The sequence below is a fragment of the Cottoperca gobio genome, chromosome 1 (genome assembly GCF_900634415.1).
Source record: "Cottoperca gobio chromosome 1, fCotGob3.1, whole genome shotgun sequence".
In the NCBI taxonomy this organism is placed as follows: Eukaryota; Metazoa; Chordata; class Actinopteri; order Perciformes; family Bovichtidae; genus Cottoperca; species Cottoperca gobio.
Window position 1 is genome coordinate 1 of NC_041355.1, and position 27,500 is coordinate 27,500.

The 27,500-nt window shown below is 41.1% G+C and overlaps 3 protein-coding genes across 4 annotated transcripts in view; all 3 read left to right on the forward strand.

Annotated features, from left to right (window-relative positions):
* The first annotated feature begins 6 nt into the window (after nucleotides 1-6).
* Nucleotides 7-3,276, forward strand: fam161a (FAM161 centrosomal protein A). Its single transcript, XM_029438146.1, has 3 exons — nucleotides 7-62; nucleotides 1,603-1,745; nucleotides 2,356-3,276. Exons 1-3 carry the CDS (start codon nucleotides 12-14, stop codon nucleotides 2,639-2,641), a joined length of 480 nt encoding a protein of 159 aa, XP_029294006.1. The 5' UTR covers nucleotides 7-11; the 3' UTR covers nucleotides 2,642-3,276.
* Nucleotides 3,277-4,025: 749 nt separating this feature from the next.
* xpo1a (exportin 1 (CRM1 homolog, yeast) a) lies at nucleotides 4,026-21,462 on the forward strand. 2 transcript variants are annotated; one of them, XM_029438431.1, is made up of 25 exons: nucleotides 4,026-4,674; nucleotides 5,772-5,904; nucleotides 6,154-6,255; nucleotides 6,995-7,067; nucleotides 7,154-7,215; nucleotides 7,304-7,345; nucleotides 7,448-7,629; nucleotides 7,828-7,876; nucleotides 7,968-8,087; nucleotides 8,722-8,850; nucleotides 11,137-11,295; nucleotides 11,740-11,922; nucleotides 12,490-12,628; nucleotides 13,677-13,858; nucleotides 14,072-14,228; nucleotides 14,860-15,023; nucleotides 15,116-15,250; nucleotides 15,661-15,844; nucleotides 16,087-16,193; nucleotides 16,572-16,766; nucleotides 17,120-17,288; nucleotides 17,668-17,802; nucleotides 18,088-18,247; nucleotides 19,045-19,141; nucleotides 19,608-21,462. In XM_029438431.1, the coding sequence occupies exons 2-25, from the start codon at nucleotides 5,779-5,781 to the stop codon at nucleotides 19,752-19,754; spliced, it is 3,198 nt and encodes a 1,065-aa protein (XP_029294291.1). In that variant the 5' UTR covers nucleotides 4,026-4,674; nucleotides 5,772-5,778; the 3' UTR covers nucleotides 19,755-21,462. The 2 variants fall into 2 exon arrangements, with proteins under 2 accessions (XP_029294291.1, XP_029294284.1); XM_029438424.1 differs by having other exon boundaries at nucleotides 7,301-7,345; nucleotides 19,608-21,461.
* Nucleotides 21,463-23,328: 1,866 nt separating this feature from the next.
* Nucleotides 23,329-27,500, forward strand: part of usp34 (ubiquitin specific peptidase 34) — a 50,918-nt gene continuing 46,746 nt past the window's right edge. The window contains 1 exon segment of the mRNA XM_029435365.1: nucleotides 23,329-23,650. Coding sequence (XP_029291225.1) covers nucleotides 23,608-23,650 — 43 coding nt within the window. The 5' untranslated portion in view covers nucleotides 23,329-23,607.

Here is a 27,500-nt window from a genome sequence, read left to right on the forward strand (position 1 = left end):
AGATTAAAGAGATGCAGCAGAGAGTGAAGGGGAGGCCGCTGCTGTTGGAGCAGGTTGCACAGGTGAACAGCATCTGGTCCACAACATGCAGATTCAGATTAATATTAAAATATAATCAACAAATAAATGATGATTGTATTGAATTGGATAAAGATAAAACTTTATTGATCCCTTTGTGAAATTCAAGCTACCTGGCAGTATATATATATATATATATATATATATATATATATATTATATATATTTACATATAATTATATATATATATATATATATTTTATATATAAATATATATAATTATATATATATATATAGCTATCTATTTATATATATATATATATCTATATAATATATTTACATATATATATATCTATATATTTACATATATATTAATATATTATATATCAAATATTAATATCTCTATAACTTTACATATATCTCTATATTATGTAAATCTTCTTCTATCTCTCTCTTTTTTTTCTGTCCTATTTACATATCTCTTTTCTCTATGATTATATAATATATACATATATATCTCATATATATTTACTCATCTTATCTACCTCTATCTCTATATATATCTATATATTATATATATACTATATATATATATACTATTTATGTCAATATATATATATATTTACATATAATATATATTATATATATTACATATATATATATATCATAAATATATATATATATATAATATATTACATAATATATATATATATTACATATATATACATATATATATATATGCAATAAAATATATATATATATATATTTCATGTAAAATATATATATATATTAGAGATATGTAAATATATATAGATCTATCATATTATATATATATATATATATATAGACTATATTTACAAAATATATATATAATATTTACATATATATATATATTTACATATATATATACATATCTATATATATATGCAAATAATATATATATATATATTTACATATATATATATATATATTTATGTAAATATATATATATATATATATATATCTATTCAATAATATAAGTCCCACCTCTACCAGCTGCAACATTAAAGTAATGTATATTTTAATGCATCAATCATTATAATCTGATCAGATTACCTAAAAAATAAAAAGATATAAAATAAAATAGAAATAAACTATACTGAATAGTGAAAGAGACATAAGTAACATATAGAATATAATAAGATAAGACAGAATGTAAAATGAAGTACTGTTTACAGATTATACAGTATGTATCTGTATAAATATATGAACAGATAACTAACTATAACTTAATAAGTATTTGTACCTTTGGTGCTTTAAGTATATTTTGATGTTAAGACTTCAGTAACATTTAGATTCAGATCTTCTGCTTGTAACAGGGTGTTTGTATCCTGTACTACTTTGACTGAATGCTTAGTTTTGAATAAGAGCTTGTAATTGAGGATCAATTTGATGCACCGTTAATGGACTAAAACATATTTCATCAGCAGAAGGGATGCATGAGTATCTCAGACGGATGTAATCCAACAGAGTATCCGAGTGTTATTTCTTCACATGACAGCTTTGACTTGATGTTTACACTGACTCTCTGAACCTTAATAACAGAGGAATGCCAAACAGGCGGCGGAGAAGCGCTACACAGACGCTCTGCATGGATGTGATCTGACGGAAGACTTTATCAGCAGCAAGGCGGCTAAATCAGGATCTGCACACGAAGCCCCCTCCCCGTCCAGCGACAGCACTCAGAGGTGAATCTGTGAAAACACCACGCTCCAGTCTACTGACCCACACAGTCTGATGCTTTAAGCAAAGAATATTAAACGTGTGATAGAGAAGAAAGGTCAGGGAGGGGCTGCTGCACTGCTGTGACACTCTGAGATCTCCGGCTCAATAAATACAAAATATAATCACGCAATTAAAAAGTGAGACTCTAAGACACAGCACACTGCAGAAGGGAGGAGTGTCTTATACATGTTGCTGTTCTTTATTCTTACACTAAGTTCAGTGTAATCCTGTCATCACTTATCCGCCTGCTTATTCAAACACTGTGGTGTATTTAGTTTCATGTGTTTGTTGTAAAGCTCTTTGTAACGTAAGTGCTATACGAATACACTTTATTATTAGAATTATTATTATGATGACAAGTGATAAATAGTGATTGTCAAGTCAAAAAACTGTTTTTATTATTAATCAAAGTACAAAATAATATACATCCAAAGCCCCCCCCCCCCCCCTAAATCCCACAACTGACATCTTTATTAGACGTCTTGTTGATCAGTGTTTTACTTTGATCTGCAGAGACGGTTGTTTGTGTGCACTAAGAGCACGGTCATGTTCACGGTGTTCTTCTGTTGTTAGTGAACAAGAGGAGCCGGACATGGGATACAAACCTGTGCACTACAGGAAGGTCTTCCTGGATGATGAAGACGTGGAAGTGGATACGGACGAAAAGGCTGGAAGAAGCGGCGAGGCTTCACTTCCCCACCGTGACAGCGAGGACGCCTGCAGCCACCTCTCGGATCAGGATTATCGTGGTGGTCGTCATCTCCACGACTCAGATGAAAGTTACTCAGACGATCATGAGAATTATTCAGACGACAGCGAGCACGACGCTGACACCACACGGCAGGACGCAGGGAAGTGATGTCATCAAAGCGCTTGATTCAAGTGGCCATGCTATGTCTAAAAACTCTGATGACAAGTGAGCAGGAACACTGAAGAGGAAGCTTCTTATTTAACGATAAGATTGTAAATATTCTGGAACTTCCAGAGATTCATACGTAATAAACACTCGTTAGTTTCCTCGATCGTGAACGAGGTTGTTGCAGAATTATTCTTGCATTACTGTAATTGAAACAAATGTCAAATGTAAAGTATTGTATTGTGATTTCCAGCAAAAAGCAGTAAATGCACAAGTTTTACATTTAATGAAACGTTTGTGGACGCAGCCACAGGTCGTGTTCTCAGTGCACACTTTACATTCAAGGGTCTCAGGAAGACAAATCCATACAACATACTACTCTCCACAGCATTTACTACATAGGCCTAGTGATTGTCATAATATACTATTCAAGCAGTTAGTAAACAAAAACAATGTTAATACAATAATAATGTTTCTGGCTCTGTTATTTATTTGGGGACATATCGCTTGTTGGACGGCACTGAAGATAAAAGATTTACCAGATGACATGACTTCACATAAATGGAGTAATATTGATTGCTATATGAATAACCTTGTTTATGTCACACTGGACCATCTACAATAAAGCCTCTTATTCAAAGACAACCACTCGTTATTTTGTTGAATTGAATGAATGAATTTAAGCAGCGGTGGAAGCTCTCAGATCCTTTACTTCAGTAAAAGTACTAATACACACACTGAAAATACTCTACAAGTCAAAGTCCTGAAAGTATTATCAGCAAATTAACTTTAAAGTATGAAAAGAAAAAAGTGTTTTATTATTATATATGATGTTTTTAGATGAACAGCTTTGTGACGATGCATTTTTTATAACAAAAAGAAAAACTTCCATTAAATTTCAATGTCAGTAACAGAAACACTGCTAAACTGTCCTTGACGGAGCTCCACATTCACCAGCTGTAACATTAAAAGTGATATGTACATTAAACTATCAATGGATATAATACAATAATATGAACTATTTCATTTTATTATTCTGAAATGGGACATTCTGCATAATGACTACTTTTACCTTTTATACTTTAAGTTCATTTTGATACTATACTTTTACTTAATTAAGTAACATTTTGAATGCAGGACTCTTACTTGTAAGTATTTCTACACTGTTGTATTGCTACTTTAACTTGAGTAAAGTATCCAAGTACTTCTTCCATCACTGGTTATTTATTATTCAGTGTCTGTTTTTAATATTCACGTTATTATAAGAGGTCAGAGGCTGAGCCAGATTGACAGCTCCACCCAGCCTATGACACCTCATGACGACAGCACCAGCACAGCCAATCAGGAGCAGAATGGGCGGGTACATAGTCCAAATTTTACGCGGCGCGCGACGGGCCGAAACACCGAGAATGAATATCCCGGTCTCAACCGGTTTCAACCGGTCCGTGGTTGGAAGCATGAGCTTAGAGGAAGAGCACACTTGCACGCATTAAAACATCTCTGCTCTCCAACAGTGTGTGCGAATAGAGCCAGAAATAAACACGAGACTCTTTTTACTTCGTGATTATGACCCGGAATCCCGCTCTAAAGTGCGACTCCGTGAAGCTGTGGTGTTAGCTTAGCTTACATTAGCCAGCCGACTTGAATCTTCATTGACTTTTCCATTAGCACGCTAAGTTGCTATTAGCCTGGTATAGGAGTCGGCTGTAATCACTGATAGCTAAAGAAAGATATGTTCCTACCTGGCTGAAGACAAGAAACAATAGGCTGTGGTAATCTACGGAAAGCTTTTAATACATCGCCAACAATCGATAAGTATCCAACGTAACTGTGTTTTTAAATTAGCGCAGTTGGTGTCATCCAGGAAAGCTAACGTTAGCCTTTTTGCTATCGAAGGTTAGGAGCAGTAAACGTGTGCCATGAGATAACGTTACACCCTTTTCAGCACGTTGAGAGGATTAATATTACCGGTGTTCAACTACAAGTCCCTTTGGTCAGCCAGTATTTATTTCTGACGAGCGGACAGGACACACCAGGTAAGTTAAGCCCGATCAACAGTAACCTAACTTACCCAGCGTGGGCTAACGTTAGCATCCGTCAGTTTCAAAAGTACCGTGGTGTTTTTATCTGGGGCTTAACTAGCGGGTTCACGAACCAGAACATGGCGCAGCGCAGTGTGTCCGGGGGGGCATGCATTTCCACGGTCTGTTTTCCACACATGTTTCTAATTCAATAGTGTAAAACAGGTCTATCAGTCGGGCTGTGGTGAATGCGGGTCTACGCGCCCCGTTAGCCAGGTGGGGGCGGTGTTTAACCTTTTACAAGTTTATGATTTAGTCTGTGTCATATTTGGACCACGAGGCTGACTGTCCTGACACATCTCCACTGAACAGGAATAACTTGTTTCTGATTAACTGATACTACTTTTTTAATTTTCTTAATGACTTTTAAATTTGTATTTTATAATATCCAGATTTTATTATTCTTGCAGTAATATTACTTTTTTTTTAATCTTTCTCTAACCATCTTACATTTAACAATACAATTGATTGATATTAAAATAATAATAATCCAAAGCAATAGTACTCCCTGTGCAGACCTAGGTCAGTGTTATAGATATATATATATATATATAGATATATAGATATATAGATATATAGATATATAGATATATATATATATATATATAGATATATATAGATATATATAGATATATATATATATATATATAGATATATATATATATATATATATATAGATATATATAGATATATATATATATATATAGATATATAGATATAGATATATATATATATATATATAGATATAGATATAGATATAGATATAGATATCTATAGATATATAAACAATTGTACCAGTAAAAAATGAGAATCTAAAATGTACAAAATAGTCCAGAAGTTAAAATACAGGGATGAAAAATGATAAATGAAGTAATGTGTGGCAGACAGATGTGCAGTAAGTGCATATGCATAATGAGAAGTAATAATTAAATACAGAGAGAAAGTATATGAAGATAAAGGGACATTTTAAAGTTAAAGTAATGTAAGTCATTGTTACCATTACCAGGTGCTGCTGTGATTGAGGGTAAAATAGCTTCTCTCCCCCCCCACAGAAGCTCTATGCCAGCAGAAATGACGATGTTGGCCGATCACCCAGCCAGACAGCTGCTGGACTTCAGTCAGAAACTGGACATCAACCTGTTGGATAATGTTGTCAACTCCATGTACCACGACATCGGATCCCAGGTGAGGACAACACCTCCAAGTATCTGGATGGGATTCGCATGCAATCTTTTCAAAGCTGTGACTTCTAATTATAAACAATCCCCTGTGTTAAGTGATTATTTGTTTGGTTACAAAAATGATGACTGTGTTTCTTAGCTTAACCATGCAGGCATTAGGGGCGGTCAGGTCAAATCTGATGTGCGAATATATATACCTGAAGTTAATCTTCAAAACCTAAAGATTCACGTTTGCTGTGTCGCTCTCTTGTAGCAACGAGTGGCCCAGGAAGTTCTCACAAACCTCAAGGACCACCCAGACGCCTGGACGAGGGTCGACACCATCCTGGAGTTCTCTCAAAACATGAAAACTAAAGTATGTACCTGCTGCACACCGATGCTGTAGCAGGGAAAAGCTATAAACTCACACCAGCGGCTGGTTGACAGTCTCCCGGGCGAATGTAATAATGTGAGCTGATGTTTATCAGTTTATCCACATCAGGCCCCCGCTTTCAGAGCAGTGAGGTTTGAGCATTAACTCTGCTTTAGCTCCACTGTACTTATTGGATTTTCTCCTGCTAACGGAAGCTTACTGTGTTTATAATCTGGATATCTGCACAATTATTTCCATTCTTTTCTGCATCTTTGGTGGTGAGGCATTTATTGTGATGATATCATCATGTTGGTTTTCTGCTGGAAGACTTGAGTTTCTCTTGGTGTCGCTGTTTGTTCAGTTATGATGGCTTTCAATGCTCATGCTGACACTCTCAGTTCCTTCTTTTAGTACCACAGTTGCTGCTGCCAGTACTGTTAAATGCTGCAAACAGCTTGATGAAGTGTTGTAACAAGAAACAAACATTTACAAACAGCAATCACTTCCATTCATTTTAGTTAACATTATTTTGTAGCGCATAAGATCCACAATGTGTGTAAGTTAATTTAAATATCGCACATGTCTTTGAGTGTTTATGGTCCATGCTTCCATAATACATGTTCATGTATAACCTCACCAGGCAGACGGTGAAAATACTGTTTATTTACATTGTTTGTGGTTGATCGGCTCTTGGTGTAAAGAATGTCTGTAACACGTCTCTCTCTCTCTCTCTCTCTCTCAGTATTATGCGCTGCAGATTCTGGAGACAGTCATCAAAACACGTTGGAAGATTCTTCCTAGAAATCAGTGTGAAGGTCGGTTTAATGACATTTAATTCACCGTGTTGCTTCTCAGGGAAATAGTTTTTTGCATTTTTGTAAACTATTGGTTATATTTTCAGGTATCAAGAAATATGTTGTTGGGTTGATAATCAAGACCTCTTCTGATCCTGCAAACATGGAGGTGAGGTTACACTGACGTAAGATGCATCACTTTGTGAACTAACGGTGCCGATTGATGCTCATAACACGGCTTTGATCATTTGCAGAAGGAAGGGGTGTACATTTCAAAACTCAACATGATCCTCGTACAGGTAAATAAAGATGTGATTGTTGACACAACATGATACAAGAGAGATGACTGACATGATGTGATGAGGCTGGTTTCACAGAGCTCTTCTTCTTCTCTGGTTTAGATCCTGAAACAGGAATGGCCCAAACACTGGCCCACCTTCATCAGTGATATTGTGGGTGCGAGTCGGACCAGCGAGAGCCTCTGTCAGAACAACATGATCATCCTCAAACTGCTGAGCGAGGAGGTCTTTGACTTCTCCAGTGGCCAGATGACCCAAGTGAAGGCCAAACACCTCAAAGACAGGTAACTGTTAAACATGATGTGCTGGGACTGTGTTAGTCGTCTGTTCTGTCCTCCAACTCTGCAGGAACATTTATCAAATGAAAATCCAGACAATAATTTGGGCGCTGAAATAAATGTAAAAGAATGAAATGTGTCCACAGTGTCTGCTCAGTTTAAGACATGGCGGTCACTGATGATCTCTTCTCTCGTGTCTTTCAGCATGTGCAACGAGTTCTCCCAAATATTCCAGCTGTGCCAGTTTGTGATGGTAAGACGAGGCGGACTCAGTTCTCACACTCGGATGTGTTCTTACAGTCCACAATCTATTCTCATATGCACCTTCTTCTTCTTCTGTGTAGGAAAACTCCCAGAATGCCCCTCTGGTCCACGCCACACTGGAGACTCTCCTCCGCTTCCTGAATTGGATTCCTTTAGGTTACATCTTCGAGACAAAGCTCATCAGCACTTTGGTCTACAAGGTAAACCAGCGGATGTTCATCCAGTAAATCACATTTTGAAGCATTTGTATAATTTTCCAAATCGGAGTGATGGAAATGTGTTGTTGATGTGGCGCGCAAATAAATATAATTTCAGAGAGCGAAACCTAAATGTATGAACAAAAGATAAATATAGCGAAGTGCAAAGCTTCCGTCAGCTGAGAGCAGCTCTGACTGAAACATTGAAACATGATAAAACTCTTAAATGCTTGTGTTTTAGGACTAGAGCTGTTTGTGTGGTTACATCTGATGCTCTTACACATCACTGCACACGTCTGAAGGGATTCAGAACAGCTAAACATCTACTGGTTCAGCTTCTCGTGTTTGCTGCTTTTCTTTGTTTGATATTATCTGAATATCTTTGGGTCAGTTTTAAGATGTCCCCTTCTGTGAGGGACATTTAAAGACTAAGTTATTAATTAAAAAGGTTGCTTATTAATGAAAGTTATCTTTAGGTGCAGCCCTCATTTCCTGTGCTATGAGCCTCTGTCACAGTTGTGTTGCCAGCCTTCAGTCCGGCCTGTAAACACTGAATTCTAAGTACGATTTACAATCCAGACGTTAGTTAACCTGCCAGTTCAGCGCTGACCTGCCTTGTGTTATTTGTGCCTTTCAGTTCTTGAACGTGCCCATGTTTCGCAACGTGACGCTGAAATGTTTGACAGAGATCGCCGGAGTGAGCGTCAACCAGTACGAGGAGCAGTTTGTCAACCTGTTCACACTCACCATGAGCCAGCTCAAACAGGTACACACACTGCACACTCGTTTTGAGTGGTGCTTAAGTTAATTGCACTCAGTGTGATTACACACACACACACACACACACACACACACACACACACACACATACATGTCCACTCTGTTATTACACACACACTTTGTGCAAACCTCCTCAGCTTCCTACCACACACACACTCCCTCACACACATACAGTATATAAATATGTAGGACACACACACACACACACACACACACACACACACACACTCTCACTGTCAGGCAGTGTAAGCAGTTTTCCGTTTGTTCACTGTTGTTACAAGTAGACGACACAGATAACAGTGAACGTGTGATTTCAACAGTTCTGATGGGGCGACACCGTTAAAAGAACAAAACACTTCAACTCTTTGTATAGTTTGTTCGCATTTTGCATGTTTGTTGTTGTTTGACACACTTCAGCGTAGTGTGTGTGTACTCAATCAGATGACACAGATGTGGTTGCTTACACCCCTGACACACCTTCACAGAACATGTTTTTATAGACTGCCAGAGGCTAAAAACATGACGCGTAACACAAATAAATTCTCTCTAGGTGTCTGTAATATTAAAGTATTAGAAATGTATCATTTCTGGACGAAATAATCATCGCAGGAGGAAGAGAGGAAATAGAAAAGACAAGTACAAAGAGATAACGTGCACAAATGCAAAAACATAAAGTGATCAAATCAAGAAGACGAGTTTGATTTACAGATTAATGTGTGTGATATGTTGGAGCCCAGTTTCACATTACAGAGCCGTCAGCGCAGCATCAGCAGACAAACAGTCATCATCAAACAGTCATCAAACAGTCATCAAACAGTCATCAAACAGTCATCAAACATTTGAAGTATCTGGAAGTTTTGAATCTTTTTGTTTCTGTGAACGAATCATAATCTTCACTCCAAACGGTCTCAGTGTATTTACCACCAACCTGTGCGCACACACTCCTCACCAGGTGGATGCAAACAGCTCCACCTGCCTGCAGCTGCTGTCATTGTGACGGTGGAAGAGTTAACTAATGTGTGTGTGTGTGTGTGTGTGTGATGACTCACAATGCCACTGTTCATCACTGTTTTACTACAGACGTGGCAGTGCTTCAACCTTTTTTTAAGTATATATTTTTGGCGTCTCAAAGAGTAAATATGTTATTCGTTCCGCCTCATAAATCTCCCAGACCTTCTCAGTCCATGCATTGTATGTTGGGGGGGGGGGGGGCAGGTTTTAAACACTTAATTGGGATGCTATTAACTTCTACTGGCAATATTTTCAAAAATGAATTACAAAATAATTTTCAGAAGCATTTTAAATTTGAATGCTTCAGGTCTCGAGTGTTTTCTTGACTTACTGTAAATGTGTTTTGTCAGTTTTCAAGCCAGCTGATGGTTCTCCTCAGCTGAGGGTTCTCCTCAGCTGATGGTTCTCCTTCTCTGATGGTTCTCCTCAGCTGAGGGTTCTCCTCAGCTGATGGTTCTCCTCAGCTGATGGTTCTCCTCAGCTGATGGTTCTCCTCAGCTGATGGTTCTCCTTCTCTGATGGTTCTCCTCAGCTGAGGGTTCTCCTCAGCTGATGGTTCTCCTCAGCTGATGGTTCTCCTCAGCTGATGGTTCTCCTCAGCTGATGGTTCTCCTTCTCTGATGGTTCTCCTCAGCTGAGGGTTCTCCTCAGCTGATGGTTCTCCTCAGCTGATGGTTCTCCTTCTCTGATGGTTCTCCTCAGCTGAGGGTTCTCCTCAGCTGATGGTTCTCCTCAGCTGATGGTTCTCCTCAGCTGATGGTTCTCCTCCGCTGATGGTTCTCCTCAGCTGATGGTTCTCCTCAGCTGAGGGTTCTCCTCAACTGATGGTTCTCCTCTGATGGTTCTCCTCAGCTGATGGTTCTTCTCAGCTGATGGTTCTCCTCAGCTGAGGGTTCTCCTCAGCTGAGGGTTCTCCTCAGCTGAGGGTTCTCCTCAGCTGATGGTTCTCCTCAGCTGAGGGTTCTTCTCAGCTGATGGTTCTTCTCAGCTGAGGGTTCTTCTCAGCTGATGGTTCTCCTCAGCTGATGGTTCTCCTCAGCTGATGGTTCTCCTCAGCTGAGGGTGTCTGCGTGGTTGCTTTGTTAGTTTTAGGTGAAATGGTTTTCCTGGGTGGGCTCAGCCGTTTAGGACTCAGCATATTTACAGTAAATGCAACGTCTTAAAACAAAACTCTGCGGATACAATTATGGCAAAAGAAGTCCGATGAAAAGAAGCTGGAGTATAAATAAATACTTGATGTAACATTTGCTCGTCTGGTCAGATGCTGCCTTTGAACACTAACATCAGAGTGGCCTACGCCAACGGGAAGGACGACGAGCAGAACTTCATCCAGAACCTCAGCCTGTTCCTCTGCACCTTCCTCAAGGAACACGGCCAGCTCATCGAGAAGAGAAACAACCTGCGAGAGTCGCTCATGGAGGTATGAGGAGAAATGTTTTCACTGTGCACACTAGGTTATCCAGTCACGTAAGCAAACCTACGACTCTCAGCTGGTGGCTTTTAGTCATTTCCACCTCTGCTTCAGAGCTGCTGAGGAGAAACCTCCCCCGCACTGCGTTCCCCCTCCGGTCTCTACTTGCCTGTGTTGTCCTGATTACACCTTTACAATGACACATGTGGGACCGATTTGCGGTGGGAAGGGCACCTTTCCTCTGGCTGTTTATCCACTTGTATATAAACACTTACTCGCATACAAGGAATTTGCTTTGGTGTTGGTGCATAAACGAGATATTGAGCAGATGTCTTTGCACCAAAGTTGCTCCATCACATGAAGCATCGTCATTTTAACTGATTCCTTTTTGTAACAGTAATCTGGTACTCTTAGCATATAGCAATACTGACTTATGTAACTCACCGCCCTCAGGCCCTGCACTACATGCTGCTGGTGTCTGAAGTGGAGGAGACGGAGATCTTTAAGATCTGTCTGGAGTACTGGAACCACCTGGCAGCAGAGCTCTACAGGGAGAGTCCTTTCTCCACCTCCAGCACCCCGCTGCTGTCTGACGTCCCGCCGCGCAGACACCTCTACCTGCCTGTTCTCTCCCAGGTAGGCCTGTTACACACACACACACACACACACACACACACACACAAATATTCAGACAGTTATGACACAAATATGAATAGTTAAAGTTAAATGATTAGGCGTTTGGTTTATAAAGTGTCAGAAAATGGTGACATAAGCAATGTGATTTCATCAGATTGCTTTTTTGTTGTTGTTTTTTACCTCCAAAACACAAACCTATTGTTTACGATCGTATAAGACGAGTGAAAGCAACACATATTCTCATTTCAGAAGCTTGAAGTAGAGAATATTTGGCATTTTTGCTTGAAATGATCAAAATAATTGCTGTTATCGATTTAATAATTTCAGCTATAAATTCAAACCAGTTGAGGATAAATGGCGATAAACTTGAGCACACTTTGTGACTTACTGTATTCTTGAATTGTGAAACTGATTATGATTTGTCTCGTCAACAAAATGCATGCAAACATTTGAAAATGATTGAACTACCTCGTCGCAGAGTTGCCGGTTCCTCCTGTTCACATGTGGAAGTGTGCAAGTCACTGAACCTTCTTCTTCTTCTTCTTCTTCTTCTTCTGCTTCTTTTAGGTACGTTTGCTGATGGTGAGCCGCATGGCCAAACCAGAGGAGGTGCTGGTGGTGGAGAACGATCAAGGCGAGGTGGTCAGGGAGTTCATGAAGGACACGGATGCCATTAACCTTTACAAGAACATGAGGGAGACACTTGGTGAGTGAAGACACGTCTGTGGTGATAAACACGTTGTTCTTTTAGAGCAACACATTAAGAAATACTGTTTATTCCGTTGAATGAAGTTTTAAGTGTTCTTTTATTTTCCTCTGTAGTGTATATTTATTTTGGAGTGTCTACTCGTTACTGTCATTGGATTTCAAGTTTGCTCAGCCGGTTACATCACTGTCAGCAAACTTCAGAGAACGAGGGAGACAAAGTTTTAACTGAAAGTTCTCTGGTCTAACTCAGCAGCTAAACACACAGAGACGGCTAATCCATCAGCTAGTGAGAGAGAGAGAGACAGACGGAGAGAGTGAGAGAGAGAGACAGACGGAGAGAGAGACAGACGGAGAGAGAGAGATAGAATGAGTGAGTGATAGAGACAAAGTGTGAGAGAGAGATAAAGAGAGAGAGACAGAATGTGTGAGTGAGAGAGGGAAAGAGTGTGTGTGTGTGTGTGAGAGAGAGATGGAGACAAAGACTGAGCGTGAAAGAGAGACAAAGAGTGAGTGAGATAGAGATAAAGAATGAGAGAGAGACAAAGAGTGAGTGTGAGAGAAAGTGTGAGAGACAGAATGAGTGGGTTAGAGAGAAAAAGAGAGACAGAGTGTGAGAGAGTGAGTGAGTGAGATAAAGAGAGAGAGACGGAGTGAGTGAGAGTGTGAGTGAGAGAGGGAAAGACTGAGCGTGAAAGAGAGACAAAGAGTGAGAGAGGGGCAGAATGAGTGAGAGGCAGAATGAGAGAGAGGCAGAATGAGAGAGGCAGAATGAGAGAGAGGCAGAATGAGAGAGAGGCAGAATGAGTGAGAGGCAGAATGAGAGAGAGAGGCAGAATGAGTGAGAGAGAGGCAGAATGAGAGAGAGGCAGAATGAGAGAGAGGCAGAATGAGTGAGAGAGAGACAGAATGAGAGAGATAAAGAGAGAGAGTCAGTCAGTTGATTTTTGGTTCTGAAATTGCTTGTAAAGTTCTTTAATTTGACTGTTAATTTAAATCTGTATGAAATGTAAAAGTATCCGCTGTGACTCGTCCGTCTGTGTCTGCAGTGTATCTGACACATCTGGACTACGCTGACACGGAGCGCATCATGACGGAGAAGCTCCACAACCAGGTGAACGGCACCGAGTGGTCGTGGAGGAACCTGAACATGCTCTGCTGGGCCATCGGCTCCATCAGCGGGGCGATGCACGAGGAGGACGAGAAGAGGTTTCTGGTCACCGTCATCAAGGTGGGACACGCGGACGATATTATATTATATCGACATTAAGCAGCATCCCTCGACTAGCAGAAATCAGTGTCATGTTGTTGTCATCACTCTGGTGAGTCGCAACTTGTAGTTGAACTGTGACAGAAGCGTTAAGTTCAATCAATCTAATGGCTTTCCCTGTAATCACCGTTTAAATTGTAGACACGGTACTAACGATGTGTGTTCTGTACCTAGGACCTGCTGGGCTTGTGTGAGCAGAAAAGAGGGAAGGACAACAAGGCCATCATAGCGTCCAACATCATGTACATTGTGGGACAGTATCCTCGCTTCCTCCGAGCCCACTGGAAGTTCCTCAAGACCGTCGTCAACAAGCTGTTTGAGTTCATGCACGGTGAGCAAAAGCATCCTCCACGCACATCAATCTTTTTGTTTCTTTTGTTAATCTTTGAATCAGACGTCCACTGCTGTTTCAAGTCTTGAATGCAGATTCACTTTAATGTTTTTGTGCTGTTTGACTCTTTGTTTGGCAAATTAATTACAATCAAAATCCGTGTATGAAGGTGGAAAAAGAGTCTGTAACCATAACTGTACAGAAGAAAATGACTAATGGAGTGAAAAGGAAACCGCATGAACTGATTACCAATAAATCCCATGTGTGTATTATTACATTACGTTATCATTACGTTATTATTACATTACATTACGTTATTATTACATTACAGGTCATTTAGCAGACGCTCTTATCCAGAGCGACTTACAGGGAGCGTCTCCCTGGAGCAGCTCAGGGTTAAGTGCCTTGCTCAGGGGTGAATGAACGTACAACCATCTGGTGTTGTGTTTGGAAGCCGAACCACCCACCATACTAACATTTACACGTGTCTTATAGTCAATATGTATCTCAACACCTCGTTTAGAGTCTAGTCTAACAGACCTGAAGATTCAGAACGGTTTCCTGAAAGTGCTGCTGGTGATTAATTCTGATTGTGTGGCTCCTCTTCCTCCTCTTCTTCTTCGTCACACAGAGACACACGACGGTGTGCAGGACATGGCATGTGACACCTTCATCAAGATCGCTCAGAAGTGCCGGCGTCATTTTGTCCAGGTTCAGGTGGGCGAGGTGATGCCCTTCATCGACGAGATCCTCAACAACATCAACACCATCATCTGTGACCTGCAGCCTCAGCAGGTCAGCCATTGTGTCCCGTTCAGACGACACGTGTCACGATTCTGCAGTAAAATGTCTCCGAGTCGTATAAACGTTGCCCCTCGTGTCTGCAGGTCCACACGTTTTATGAGGCTGTTGGCTACATGATCGGAGCTCAGACAGACCAGGCGGTTCAGGAGCTTCTGATGGAGAAGTACATGCTGCTGCCCAACCAGGTGTGGGACAGCATCATCCAGCAGGCCACCAAGGTGAGGCCGCAGGAGCGCTGATCGTTACCATCCATGTTAATGCCGTCTGAAGCTTATCGGGGTTATTATAGTAAACTCAAATGAAATAGACACTTAAAGATATTGCAGTAAACGAAATATAAATGATATCATTTGAGAAACTAAACTGACGGGATCATTCCTGGTTTAAAGAACGTATAAAATAAAAATGCACGTAAACATTTCAGTTTTTTAGCTTTATTGTTTTTTAGCTTTATTACTTTTTATCACTACCGATCAGAGCGGCATGAATTCTCGTGACCTTGAACCACAGACTTTATATTCCAGCAGATGGCGCTATGCTTCACAATGGATCCATATTGTTTTTCACATGCAGTCTAATATAAATGCTTTAATCATAACCTTGCTACTTACGCTAAATTGTGCTGCAGAACGTGGACATCCTGAAGGACGCGGAGACGGTGCGTCAGCTGGGCAGCATCCTGAAGACCAACGTCAGAGCCTGTAAAGCTGTCGGTCATCCCTTCGTGCTCCAGCTGGGACGGATCTACCTGGACATGCTCAACGTCTACAAGTGTCTGAGTGAAAACATCTCGTCGGCCGTCCAGACCAACGGTACGTTCCTGTTTGTAGTAAAAGCAAGAAGTCAGGAATCTTTTGTGAATTCATGATTTAATGAAACCACCACGAAATAAACACCCTCAGCTTCTATGAGCTTTAAGGCCGGGACTCCTTTCCAGCTCACTACACGGAAGAACATGTGGCAGAGCTGAGGCGTGTTCAAACATTTCATTATGCTTGAGCCAAACAGAACTTTTGTTGTTCTGCAGTTTTTAAAGACTTAACATCTTCTACAGGTGAGATGGTGACGAAACAGCCTCTGATCAGGAGCATGAGGACGGTGAAGAGAGAGACGCTGAAGCTCATCTCAGGCTGGGTCAGTCGCTCCAACGACCCTCAGATGGTGAGTCGGCCTCTTCTTTATTTCACTCATTGATTTTGTAATTTAAGAATCTTTAATGTGTAATAATTAAATGTGTGTATTTTAGCATCTCATTCAGTGTTGCTGGTACAACAAAGAGAAAACTGTAACAATAACTTCAATGTTTAAAAATAAATAAAGTTTCAGTACAACCTGCAGCTCTAACGTGGACTAACCGGTCTTGTAAATGTAAACCAGGTTCTCTTTAGACTGAATAAAGTAACATTTAGATGTAGTATAGACGCATCGGATGTGGGTTTTAGTTATTGGTTCCTGGAAATGATCGTGGTGCCTTCCAGAGCCTCCTCGTTCAAATCTCACAGCCGGTCTGGTAACGTGTTCATGTGCTCTGTGGTGCAGGTGGGCGAGAACTTCGTGCCCCCCCTGCTGGAGGCGGTGCTCATCGACTACCAGAGGAACGTCCCGGCTGCCCGGGAGCCCGAGGTCCTCAGCACCATGGCAACCATAGTCAACAAACTGGGAGTCCACATCACGGGAGAAATCCCCAAGATCTTTGATGCCGTCTTCGAGTGCACTTTGAACATGATCAACAAGGTCGGGCTGAGTCGGGTCATCATGTGTTTAGTGTTTCCCCTAAAGTAAAGTCAGCGTATAGATAGAGCTGGGAGGAGCTGGGAGGAGCTGGGAGGAGCTGGGAGGAGCTGGGAGGAGCTGGGAGGAGCTGGGAGGAGCTGGGAGGAACTGGCCAACATGCTTTAAAGACGTGTTTGTATTTAAATGTGCAGTGGATATAAGTTATGCAGATGTGGAGAGTGGTTCATGTGGATTTCAAAAATCTGCTTATAAATATTTAGTGTTAAATTTGAGAACGGAAGTTAGTTTCAGTGTTTAATTAATTACACAGTTATAGTCTTTAACGGCTTGTTGTTTTCCTCCCGTGTCATCAGGACTTTGAAGAATTCCCAGAACACAGAACACACTTTTTCTACCTCCTTCAAGCCGCCACCTCGCAGTGCTTCCCAGCCTTCCTGTCCATCGCCCCGGCTCAGTTCAAACTGATCCTCGACTCCATCATCTGGGCCTTCAAGCACACGATGAGGAACGTGGCCGACACAGGTCTGAACCGGGACTTAATCTTGTCGATAGGGAGTTCACACGCATGTAGAAAACCTAGAAAAGTCATTGAATTCAAAAAACTGTTTTGGCAAAGCTTGAAAGAATTGGATTATGAAAACCGCTCCATGATGTCGTCGTTAGTCTCGAGCTGCTTTTCAGTTTGTATCAGAGCGAGAGAAACGGACGGAAACGCAGCATGTAATTGTTTAGAATTGAGCCTGCGTTGGGCTGCAGGCAACACATCTTTGAAAGGTCACTTACACACGTCTAACCCTCAAACTATTTTTAATTCTAAAATCTTTGCACATTTATATCATGCACTGATGCACGAAGGGTTAGGCTGTCTGGGGTTAGTAAGCAGCGTCTGTGTCTCCTGCAGGTCTACAGATCCTGTACACGCTCCTGCAGAACGTCTCTGGAGAGGAAGCAGCAGCACAGAGCTTCTACCAGACGTACTTCTGTGACGTCCTGCAACACATCTTCTCTGTCGTCACGGACACGTCTCACACCGCAGGTAAACACTGATGTGACGGAGCCGTCGGCGCCTTTGTACTCTGCTTATAAGAAAGATCACAAGTGATGATGTGTGAGAAACACTTTGTTCTTCGTTCTTTGATCAGAATTGTTTAGGAAACATGATGTGTGGTCCAATGTATGCGTTTAAGATTAAAATGTAGAGATGAATGACTTTTATACAAGACAACAGATTCCATTTGACATGTAAGAAGTTGCTCTGTGGGTTTTAAACGGCTTTTAGGAGACATTTTGTTAAACGCACGTAAATCATCCCTGTCCACAGGGCTGACCATGCACGCCACCATCTTGGCCTACATGTTCAACTTGGTGGAGGAGGGGAAGGTCAGCGTCGCTCTGAGCGCCGCCAGTCCGGCCAACAACCAGGCGCACATCCAGGAGTACATCGCCAACCTGCTGAAGACGGCCTTCCCCCATCTGCAAGAGTAAGTGGCGAACCGCAGAGACATCACACGAGCGGAGTGTTGTGGTGACGCTGCCACGTAGTGGCTGCTTTTTTATGGATGAGGTTTTACACGAACACATCGGGGTTAAAGGAACAGCTGAGATATTTCCAGCACATTTTGAATGGAGGCTGCAGCTGTGGTCATAGACGTGTGAGTGCAGTCCTGAAGCCAGAAGTGAGTCAGCACTTGTGCATTTATAGAGATTTTCTTTATCTAGTAGCTTTGATTTCTGCAGAAGAGCAAGTCTGAGGTTGACAGAAGGCTCAGTGTTGCATATAAAACTCATCAGTTTTGTGTTTGTACGTTGTAGAGCGGCAGTGATTAGTCGATCAACAGAAAAACTATTTTGTTAATCGATTAATCTTTCATGCAGAAAATGCTGTTTTCAGCCTCAATTATGGAGTGTTGCTGCTGTTCTCTGTTTTAAATCTTATTAAACTGAATATCTTTGGGAGTTTGAACGGAAACAAAACAATTAATCTGGAAAATAAAATGATCACTAATGAAAATGATTAGTTGCCGCCCTGATGTGGTAATCGTCTGTGGTTCGGGTTAGTTGTGAACAAAACAAATGATGATCCTCGGGCTGCATTTAACAATTTAATTGAAAGTGGAACTGCAAAACGTTGTTACTTTAAAAAGCATTGAGGGGAATGTTTCAGATGAGAGGGAAGCAAAGAAATGTTGTCTGTGACAGATGTTTCTGTTATTTTGTCCACCCTTCTACATACTGTGATGTTTGCAGACCAGCGGCTAATTGAGTTTGTTGTCTTCAGTGCCCAGGTGAAGGTGTTTGTAACGGGTCTGTTCAGCCTGAATCAGGACATCCCCGCCTTCAAGGAGCACCTGAGGGACTTCCTTGTGCAGATCAAGGTGAGTGTCCAGAGGAAATGGTAAACGCCTGCATAAACAGACGAGAGAGGATGTAGTTAAAGAAAACGTTCTTGTAAAGTTAACAGACGGGTGCATCCTTTCACAACCTTATTAAAGGAAGAGACGACGTATTAAAGACGAGCTCGTAAAGTGAGAAGAGTTGTATCTCAACCACATTCCATCCAACAACAAGTCTGACGATGAGATTCATCTGCTGCTTATGTTCAAATGGAGCCTCGGAGTCGTGCAGCAGAGGAGTTATATTATGAGTTATAACAGACATGTGATCCAGACTGATGTCCAAACATTACAGCAGCTTGTTGCACCGAAGAGTCTCTTTAACTTCCACTCAGACATTTAAGGTGAAAGAGGACATAACTCCCCCTCAGTTTGTCCGGCCGGCCTGGAACAACTGTCGCCTGGTGTGTGTGAGCGCTGCTGAGCCTCTGCTTGTGTGGTCCTGCAGGAGTTTGCTGGCGAGGACACGACAGACCTGTTTCTGGAGGAGAGGGAAACGGCTCTGCGCCAAGCCCAGGAGGAGAAACACAAGCTCCAGATGTCGGTGCCCGGCATCCTCAACCCTCACGAGCTGCCGGAGGAGATGTGCGACTGAAGCAGCAGCAGCGGAGGACGGCGTGTACAAAACAGCTCTGAAGGGGGGAAGGGTCAAGAGAGAACAAGGACGCTTCCTGTTGATAGATTGTTTTCTTTTCAAGTGTGTTTGTGTGCGAGTGTGTGTGTGTGTGTGTGTGTGTGTGTGTTTGAAAAAGAGAATGAGGGGCCAGAGGAAGGACCCCAGCACTCGGTTGTACGTCGACCAAATCAATGTCAATATGTAAATGAGAATCGTCCCCCTGACCCCCCCTCAACCCCGGCGCGGATTCTTTCTTTTGTTTTTCCTACAAACTTGTTTTATACAAAGATTTTTTTTTTGTGTAACATGCCATCTTTTGTTAATTCTTTTGCTAATTAAAGCTTTATGTTTGGCCATATGGTTCTTTTACACCTGCATGAAGTTGAAAGAATTATTTTAAATCCCTCTTCACCCCCCCAACTCACCCCCCCCATTTGTTAATATGTAATATATAATGTTGAGACACTTGCGATGGTTAGTTGACAGATTGCGCTGGTTTCTGAAGTGCCATGTGCATGGTGCAGGACGAATGTGACGCTCAAGGGGTACACGTGTACTTCCTTGCTTCCTTTGTTGTCTTGTTTTGGTTTGTCCGTGTGTTTATTGTTTGTTTTTTTCTTTTACTCCGGCTCTCTGAGTCGGAGCTTCAGTTGGACCGCTCTGCGTTTGGATGAAAAGGAAGGCTGTGCATATCATCCTGTTTGTAAAGCTGTCTTAGTACTCTGAGAATATAAAGTTGGCTATTTTTACAAAAAACAAAGTGTGTGTGTGTGACTGCTTCTTCCCCGAAGCCCTGGAGGTTATGGAAAAGACGAGGAATGTCACAGCTTCCACGATCTGAAGGGTTACTGCACATCACTTTTATTCTAAAGGATTTTTGTAAAGTTTGACGTTTAATCCTGGAAGTTGATATAATTATCTTTTACAGGAAACTGAGGCGTTGCAGAGAAACCACACCTGAGGGAAACTAAACGTTCACAAACCTTTCACAGAACATCGTTTTGCTTTGTCCCAGTTCAACACTAAACTGTCAAATATAGCTTGAACTAATATTAATTGCTGCTTTGCGTTACAGTAACAGACGTCACTAGTATCATTAGTTTCACCTTCAACAGGACAAAATGTGATGTAAAAAAAGTGTTTAAATCTGATTTATTTGTGAACAAGTGACGTAAAATAAGTTGCTGCTGGTGGAAAGTAACTTAAGTACATTTACTTAAGTAGACGTTCTTTCCATTTTATGCAACTTTATACTTCTCCACTAAACCTCAGATGTGTTGAGAAGATTCTCCTTCAGCTAAATGAAGTCTTTAAAACGCCTCTTGGATCAGCGGAGAAGAATATTAGCACAACCTTAAACATCTGCTACTTTTACTTTTCATACTTTAAATACATTTGGCCGATTTGACTTTATCAATGTACGAGTTCAGCTGTGAATGCAGAGCGTTTACTTGTGATGGAGTAAAACATAACAAAACCCCCGTTACAATACTTAACAATGAGCCAGAAAACTAATACTTAATAACAACATAAAATACTTACTGTCCATATAAACGTGGGAAGTGGACATCGAAGAAGTGAGGAGCAGGCGGATTATATTATTTAAAGTTAGGCCTGTGTGTGTCCGAGTAGTAAAAAACAAACAAGTGCATAAATTGTAAATAAAATAATAAATATACATTTTTACTTTAGCAAATGTACATTTATGAGTGTAAAACTTTAATGTTTTCTATTTTATTATTTATTATTTTCAATTTTTGTATTTACATTACAAAACAATATATCCAGGGTGGGAGGGGTCTGCTGCAGTCTTACCTGCAGACCCCTCCCACCCTGGACACAGACCTTTTCAGTCTCTTCTGAAAGGAGGCTGCGGTCCATCAGAACAGTTTCTTCCCCTCGAGGCCCCCCCCTGTTATGTTACAAGATATTCTGTACATATTTTTCATTACATTCTGTACATTCTTTTTTCTATATATTTCTTGTACACAATTTTTATTTGATAAAAGTCTTCCTTTTTAATAATATTCAAAGTGTTAAAATTCTGTGTTTGCTCTTATTTTTAATTTCTCCTGTGTTTATGTGTGCACCGTTACACACCAAAGCAAATTCCTTGTATGTGAAAACCTGCTTGGCAATAAACTTGATTCTGATCCTGATCCTGATCCTGATTCTGATTCTGATTCTGATCCTGATTCTAATTCTGATCCTGATTCTAATTCTGATCCTAATTCTGATTCTGATCCTGATTCCTGATTCTAATTCTGATTCTGATCCTGATTCTAATCCTGATTCTGATCCTGATTCTAATCCTGATCCTGATTCTAATTCTGATTCTGATCCTGATTCTAATTCTGATTCTAATCCTGATTCTAATCCTGATCCTGATTCTAATTCTGATTCTAATCCTGATTCTAATTCTGATCCTGATTCTGATCCTGATCCTGATTCTAATTCTGATTCTGATCCTGATTCTAATCCTGATCCTGATTCTAATCCTGATTCTAATTCTGATCCTGATCCTGATTCTAATTCTGATTCTGATTCTAATCCTGATCCTGATTCTGATTCTGATCCTGATTCTGATCCTGATTCTAATTCTGATTCTAATCCTGATTCTAATTCTGATTCTGATCCTGATTCTAATCCTGATCCTGATTCTAATTCTAATTCTGATTCTGATCCTGATTCTAATTCTGATTCTGATCCTGATTCTAATCCTGATCCTGATTCTAATCCTGATTCTAATTCTGATCCTGATCCTGATTCTAATTCTGATTCTGATTCTAATCCTGATCCTGATTCTGATTCTGATCCTGATTCTAATCCTGATCCTGATTCTAATTCTGATTCTAATCCTGATTCTAATTCTGATTCTGATCCTGATTCTAATCCTGATCCTGATTCTAATTCTAATTCTGATTCTGATCCTGATTCTGATTCTGATCCTGATTCTGATTCTGATCCTGATCCTGATTCTGATTCTGATTCTAATCCTGATCCTGATTCTGATTCTGATCCTGATTCTAATCCTGATCCTGATTCTAATTCTGATCCTGATTCTGATCCTGATTCTAATTCTGATTCTGATCCTGATTCTAATCCTGATCCTGATTCTAATCCTGATCCTAATTCTGATTCTAATCCTGATTCTAATTCTGATTCTGATTCTAATCCTGATTCTGATCCTGATTCTAATCCTGATCCTGATTCTAATTCTGATTCTAATCCTGATCCTGATTCTGATTCTGATCCTGATTCTGATTCTGATCCTGATTCTGATCCTGATTCTGATCCTGATTCTGATTCTGACTATTTTTCACATATAGAACCTTAAAAAACATTTCCAGTAGAAGTTCATAATGACAGATAAAGATATAAAAAATAAAGATGATTACACTTTCCAGCGCAGTTGCCCTTGAGAGTAAGAAAAAAGGTTGTGCTTTATTTGGGAAGATATCGCGAGACTACCGAAGAAAAACGAACGGGTGAAGGAGACAGCACGAAAAGTCCCGAACTATCTCCACTGTGTGTCGCCCCCCCCTCCCCTCCTTTTTCATCATGGCTGCTGTGTCTACTCTCTCAAGTAACGCTCAGATTGGACACTGACTCGATCTCTACCTTCCAGTGTCTCTTAACTTTTGGTGTACATCAACTTCGCTTGGATGCAAATCCCGTTCTCCACCTTGTTGTTGCCCCTGCTCTCGTCCAGTGGGATAACCTTCAATCACTCCCTCCACTGGGCCTTTTTTTTTATCCCAAAAACAACCAACTGCCAGCCAACAACAGCTTCCAGCGCCATGGTGTGACTCAGTCTTCCTCTTCATGAACAATGTGTGAAAACTGCGCCGAGCTGGTGGAGGTTTTAAATGAAAGTGAGTAAAGAAATGATTTTATATTTACAGCAGACGATGCTGAGCTAGCTGCTTGGTGCTAGCTGCTTGGTGCTAGCGTCGCTGTCCACTGAAGCTTGCTGTTAGCTCGGGGGCTAGCTAAATATAACTTTGTGTGTTTTCGTGATGGGCTCGCCTTTACATGCATACTTTGCAACCTCAAGTGGAAGTAATTGCATTATTGATGCGTGTTTTGCAGTCGATGACAGGCATGTCTTTGTGTCACACTGTGTCGCTTTTGATATGAATGCCATTTTTTTTCCCCCTTCCCAAATTGGCAATTCAGTTTTTGGGGCCTGTCTGTCAAACACCCCTCACAAGCTAAGCTCCCCAAAATTGACCTAAAAATCGTATCGCCTCGATGGGTTTTGTACGTGACATTACAGCCATGACTTAAAATACTTTAGCACTTTTGAACACTGTGCACAGGAGTGGTTTTTTAAGGACGCTAAATGGTGCTAAAATACGGCTTGCACGGATTTCTGGAAGTTAGCAGAGTTAGCTTAGTTAGCTTGGTTAGCTTCGTTTAGCTCCAGCGAGCCTGACTTTGTTTGATGTGTTTGTCAGGTCAGTCTGCTGTCCACTCCGCTGCCACCCATTGTTTTCCGTGTGTCCACGTTGATGCTAAATGCCCTGTTACCTCAACACTAACACGCTCACGGTTCATCCTGCTGACACCAACATGATGCTGTGACTTTCTTCTGTGTGTTTTTGGCGAGTCTTCCAAATGTTAATCTAAGCTAGCGGCATTTTAGCTAGCCCAGAAAATTAATGGCTGCAACGAGGCGCATATTTTGGCACATCGTTAATCCTTGGTAGCTTGTGTATGTTTTTTCGGGGCCGATGTCGTGTGCACATCGTCCTCACTCCTTTGCTGAGTTTGGAGGTACATTTAATCTGGCTACGAAGTCCCATTACACCTTAATAACAGGGCTAACGTCAACTTAAGCCTGCAAACGTAAATACAAGGTTGCCTTTATAGCTACAAGTTAGCCGTGAGTCCGGCGTGCTAACCGGGCCTCGCTGCACGTCCAGTGTCTGCAAGACATGGAACAAAGCCTGGTTGTGTTATAGCACTATTTGTAAAGCTGTTACTATGCAGCGATTGACGGTTTATTTGTCGTTATCCTGTGTGTAGCCTATTGTGTGTGTGTGTGTGTGTGTGTGTGTGTGTGTGTGTGTGTGTGGGAAGGGAAAGCTCCTCCTGCAGGCTCCACTTTCACAGACAATCCTGCACCTGACTGTTGTCTGGTCTCACTAATGCAACCCCTACAAAATCCAGCTAATTTAATTGTTACTTACGTTTTTGACAATCAGAACATAAGCAATTAGGGTGTGTGTGTGTGTGTGTGTGTATACACAAATATTTCATTGTGAGAATTATTTGTGGCCACTTGTTTCTGGAAAGGTATTTCACCCTCGTTGTGCTTATGGCTAAACGTATGTGGACACCTACAAATGACAGACGTGTGATGCCAGCTGAACACATGGTTTTAAAACCCACGGTGGTGGTTCTGCTGCGATCACAGCCTGCTGTGTTCTGGGAAGACGTTTTGAATCCTGGGATTCTGCAACAAGTGCAGTCAAAATCCTTTCACATGGGAAATGCACGCATGATGTGGTTCTACTGACGTGCCTTAAATCAGTGCTGGACCCTTTCTGCTGTCTGATATTTGGTTTTCATTCTTAGCAGAGTCATTACATTATCATCAAATCAAAGACTTGCCCACGCCGGCACGTCTTTCTGTCTCTCTTGTTAGGGAGTCCATTAAATGACATTTAAAGGTCGATATCATTAATTTTCCATTCATAACAGAGACGGCTGGTCACCGAAGTCGGGATTCGTGTTGGTCTGAATGTTATTTGTGAATTCGCTGATGAGGTCTGGCTTGCAGTTGAGGTTCCAGTTCATCCCAAAGCTGTTGGATGGGTTGAGGTCAGAAACAGGTCCATGTAGAAACAGGAAAGAGACACACACTTTTGACTTAACGTTAGAAGCACAAGACTTAAGACTTACTCTCATTGTAAATGAGGGGCCTCGGTGTCCACAGACCTTTGGCCATATAGTGTAAGTGTATACATGTTAGTTTATGTAGTGCTTGTTGAAGTTGTAGTCTATTGAAATATTTCCCCTTCTGGTGTTTGATGTTTGGCTGCCATGTGATCTGTCACTTTGTGTACGTCCACATGTGTGGGAAGAACAACATATCGAGGAGTGTTGGTGCTTTCAGGAGGATCATGTCTTTGGGAAACCCCGGGTCAGGTCAACTCGTAGTCAATGCTCATAACAAAGCATGTGTTGCATTGTGATAGAAGGTCCACCTGTAGCTTTCATTTTCACCTGCATGTCAGAGGTCATTGTGTCGGGAAATTGCTGTAATGATGAACTGAAATAGAGCTGGGTTTCATTTTATAATTCTAATACCATACGATACAACACCTGACTTTCAGTACCTCACACCAAACCCAAAGTTATCAAATGTTTAATGTTGTCGAAACACAAGCAACCATACAAGAACGCTGTCTAAATAAGATCAAAGTTATCCTTCAGGACTGGACAGCTTTTCATACTCGGTGCTCCGGGTACAGTTGAGTTGGTACCAAAAGGTGTTTTGTTTCCTACTCGCAACATAAATCTGTTTGCAATACATTTATTGTGGTGCTTAAACGGATGCAAACATGGATATATTGTGTTTTCGTGCTCTTGTGATTCTGATGAGATCACGTTCGCTCTGCGACACAATTATAACTCAAGTTATGAGACAGAAATCTGCTGCTCGGGTGCCTTTTCACAATTTCAACACACAGAAATGTGTAAGCCTGTTAGCCTTTAAACTTCACTGATACACACGGGTGTTGGGGAGAGTTGTGATGGGGGGGGGGGGGGGATTCACCAGTGGGGTGCTGTCAGCTGTGACAGCTCTGTCTACAAGACTGGCAGCTCCATGTGTTCTGTCTGTCGGCAACCTGTGACCTCAGATTTGCTGCCGCAGCATGTGTTTGTGTGTTTTGTAAGAGACAGAATCCCCTCTGACAACAGGGAGCCGTGTTTCAGGCTGATCCACGTGGTGCCCAAAAATGCAAGGATTTGCTTCTTTCCTGTTTTTATGTGTGTAACTTGAATATCTTCTGACTGTTTGTCGCGATGGACATTTCCTAAATAAACAAAATAAAATTGAGTCTGTATTTCTGCAATATCTTTCGTATTTAACAGTTTGTACGTACTGTGAGCGTAACACGACTAAACCACGAAAATAAGTGAATTTATTTTCTGATTTTTGTTACAACGTTCGAGCCTGATGGTGGACGGTAGCGGCAGAAAATAAAAATAACCCCCAGCAGCCAGACCAGCAGAGCGGAGGATAAACAATATATATCACGGGACGTTTGTAGTATTATTATTCCAACAATGAAATTATAGCCGATTTTAATTATCGGCTAATAATACGAAGCCACATTGCTTAAACACAGAGAAGAAGAAGCAGCGCGCTCACTAGAGTCAGACGTGTCGACGCCGGTGTGGACGCCGGTGTGGACGCGTGTCACAGAGGAAGACAACACAAGTGCACTTTGCAGTAAAAGTGTTTTGATTTACTAGAAAACATAAAAGAGCATTTGAAGAGTCAGAACCTTTAGTTTTTGTCGTGTTAACAGTGATGTCAGCTGGTGCTGTTGGGTCAGATGTGTAATATTAATCTTCAGCGGCACATCAACTGCATGTTATGAACTTCTGTTTAAAACACAAACATGTGACGTTATTGGTTCTGTTCTCGGTAGAGGCCACGAGAAGCAGGTTATTTTGTTTATCGGTACCTGCTGAAGAAACAAATGA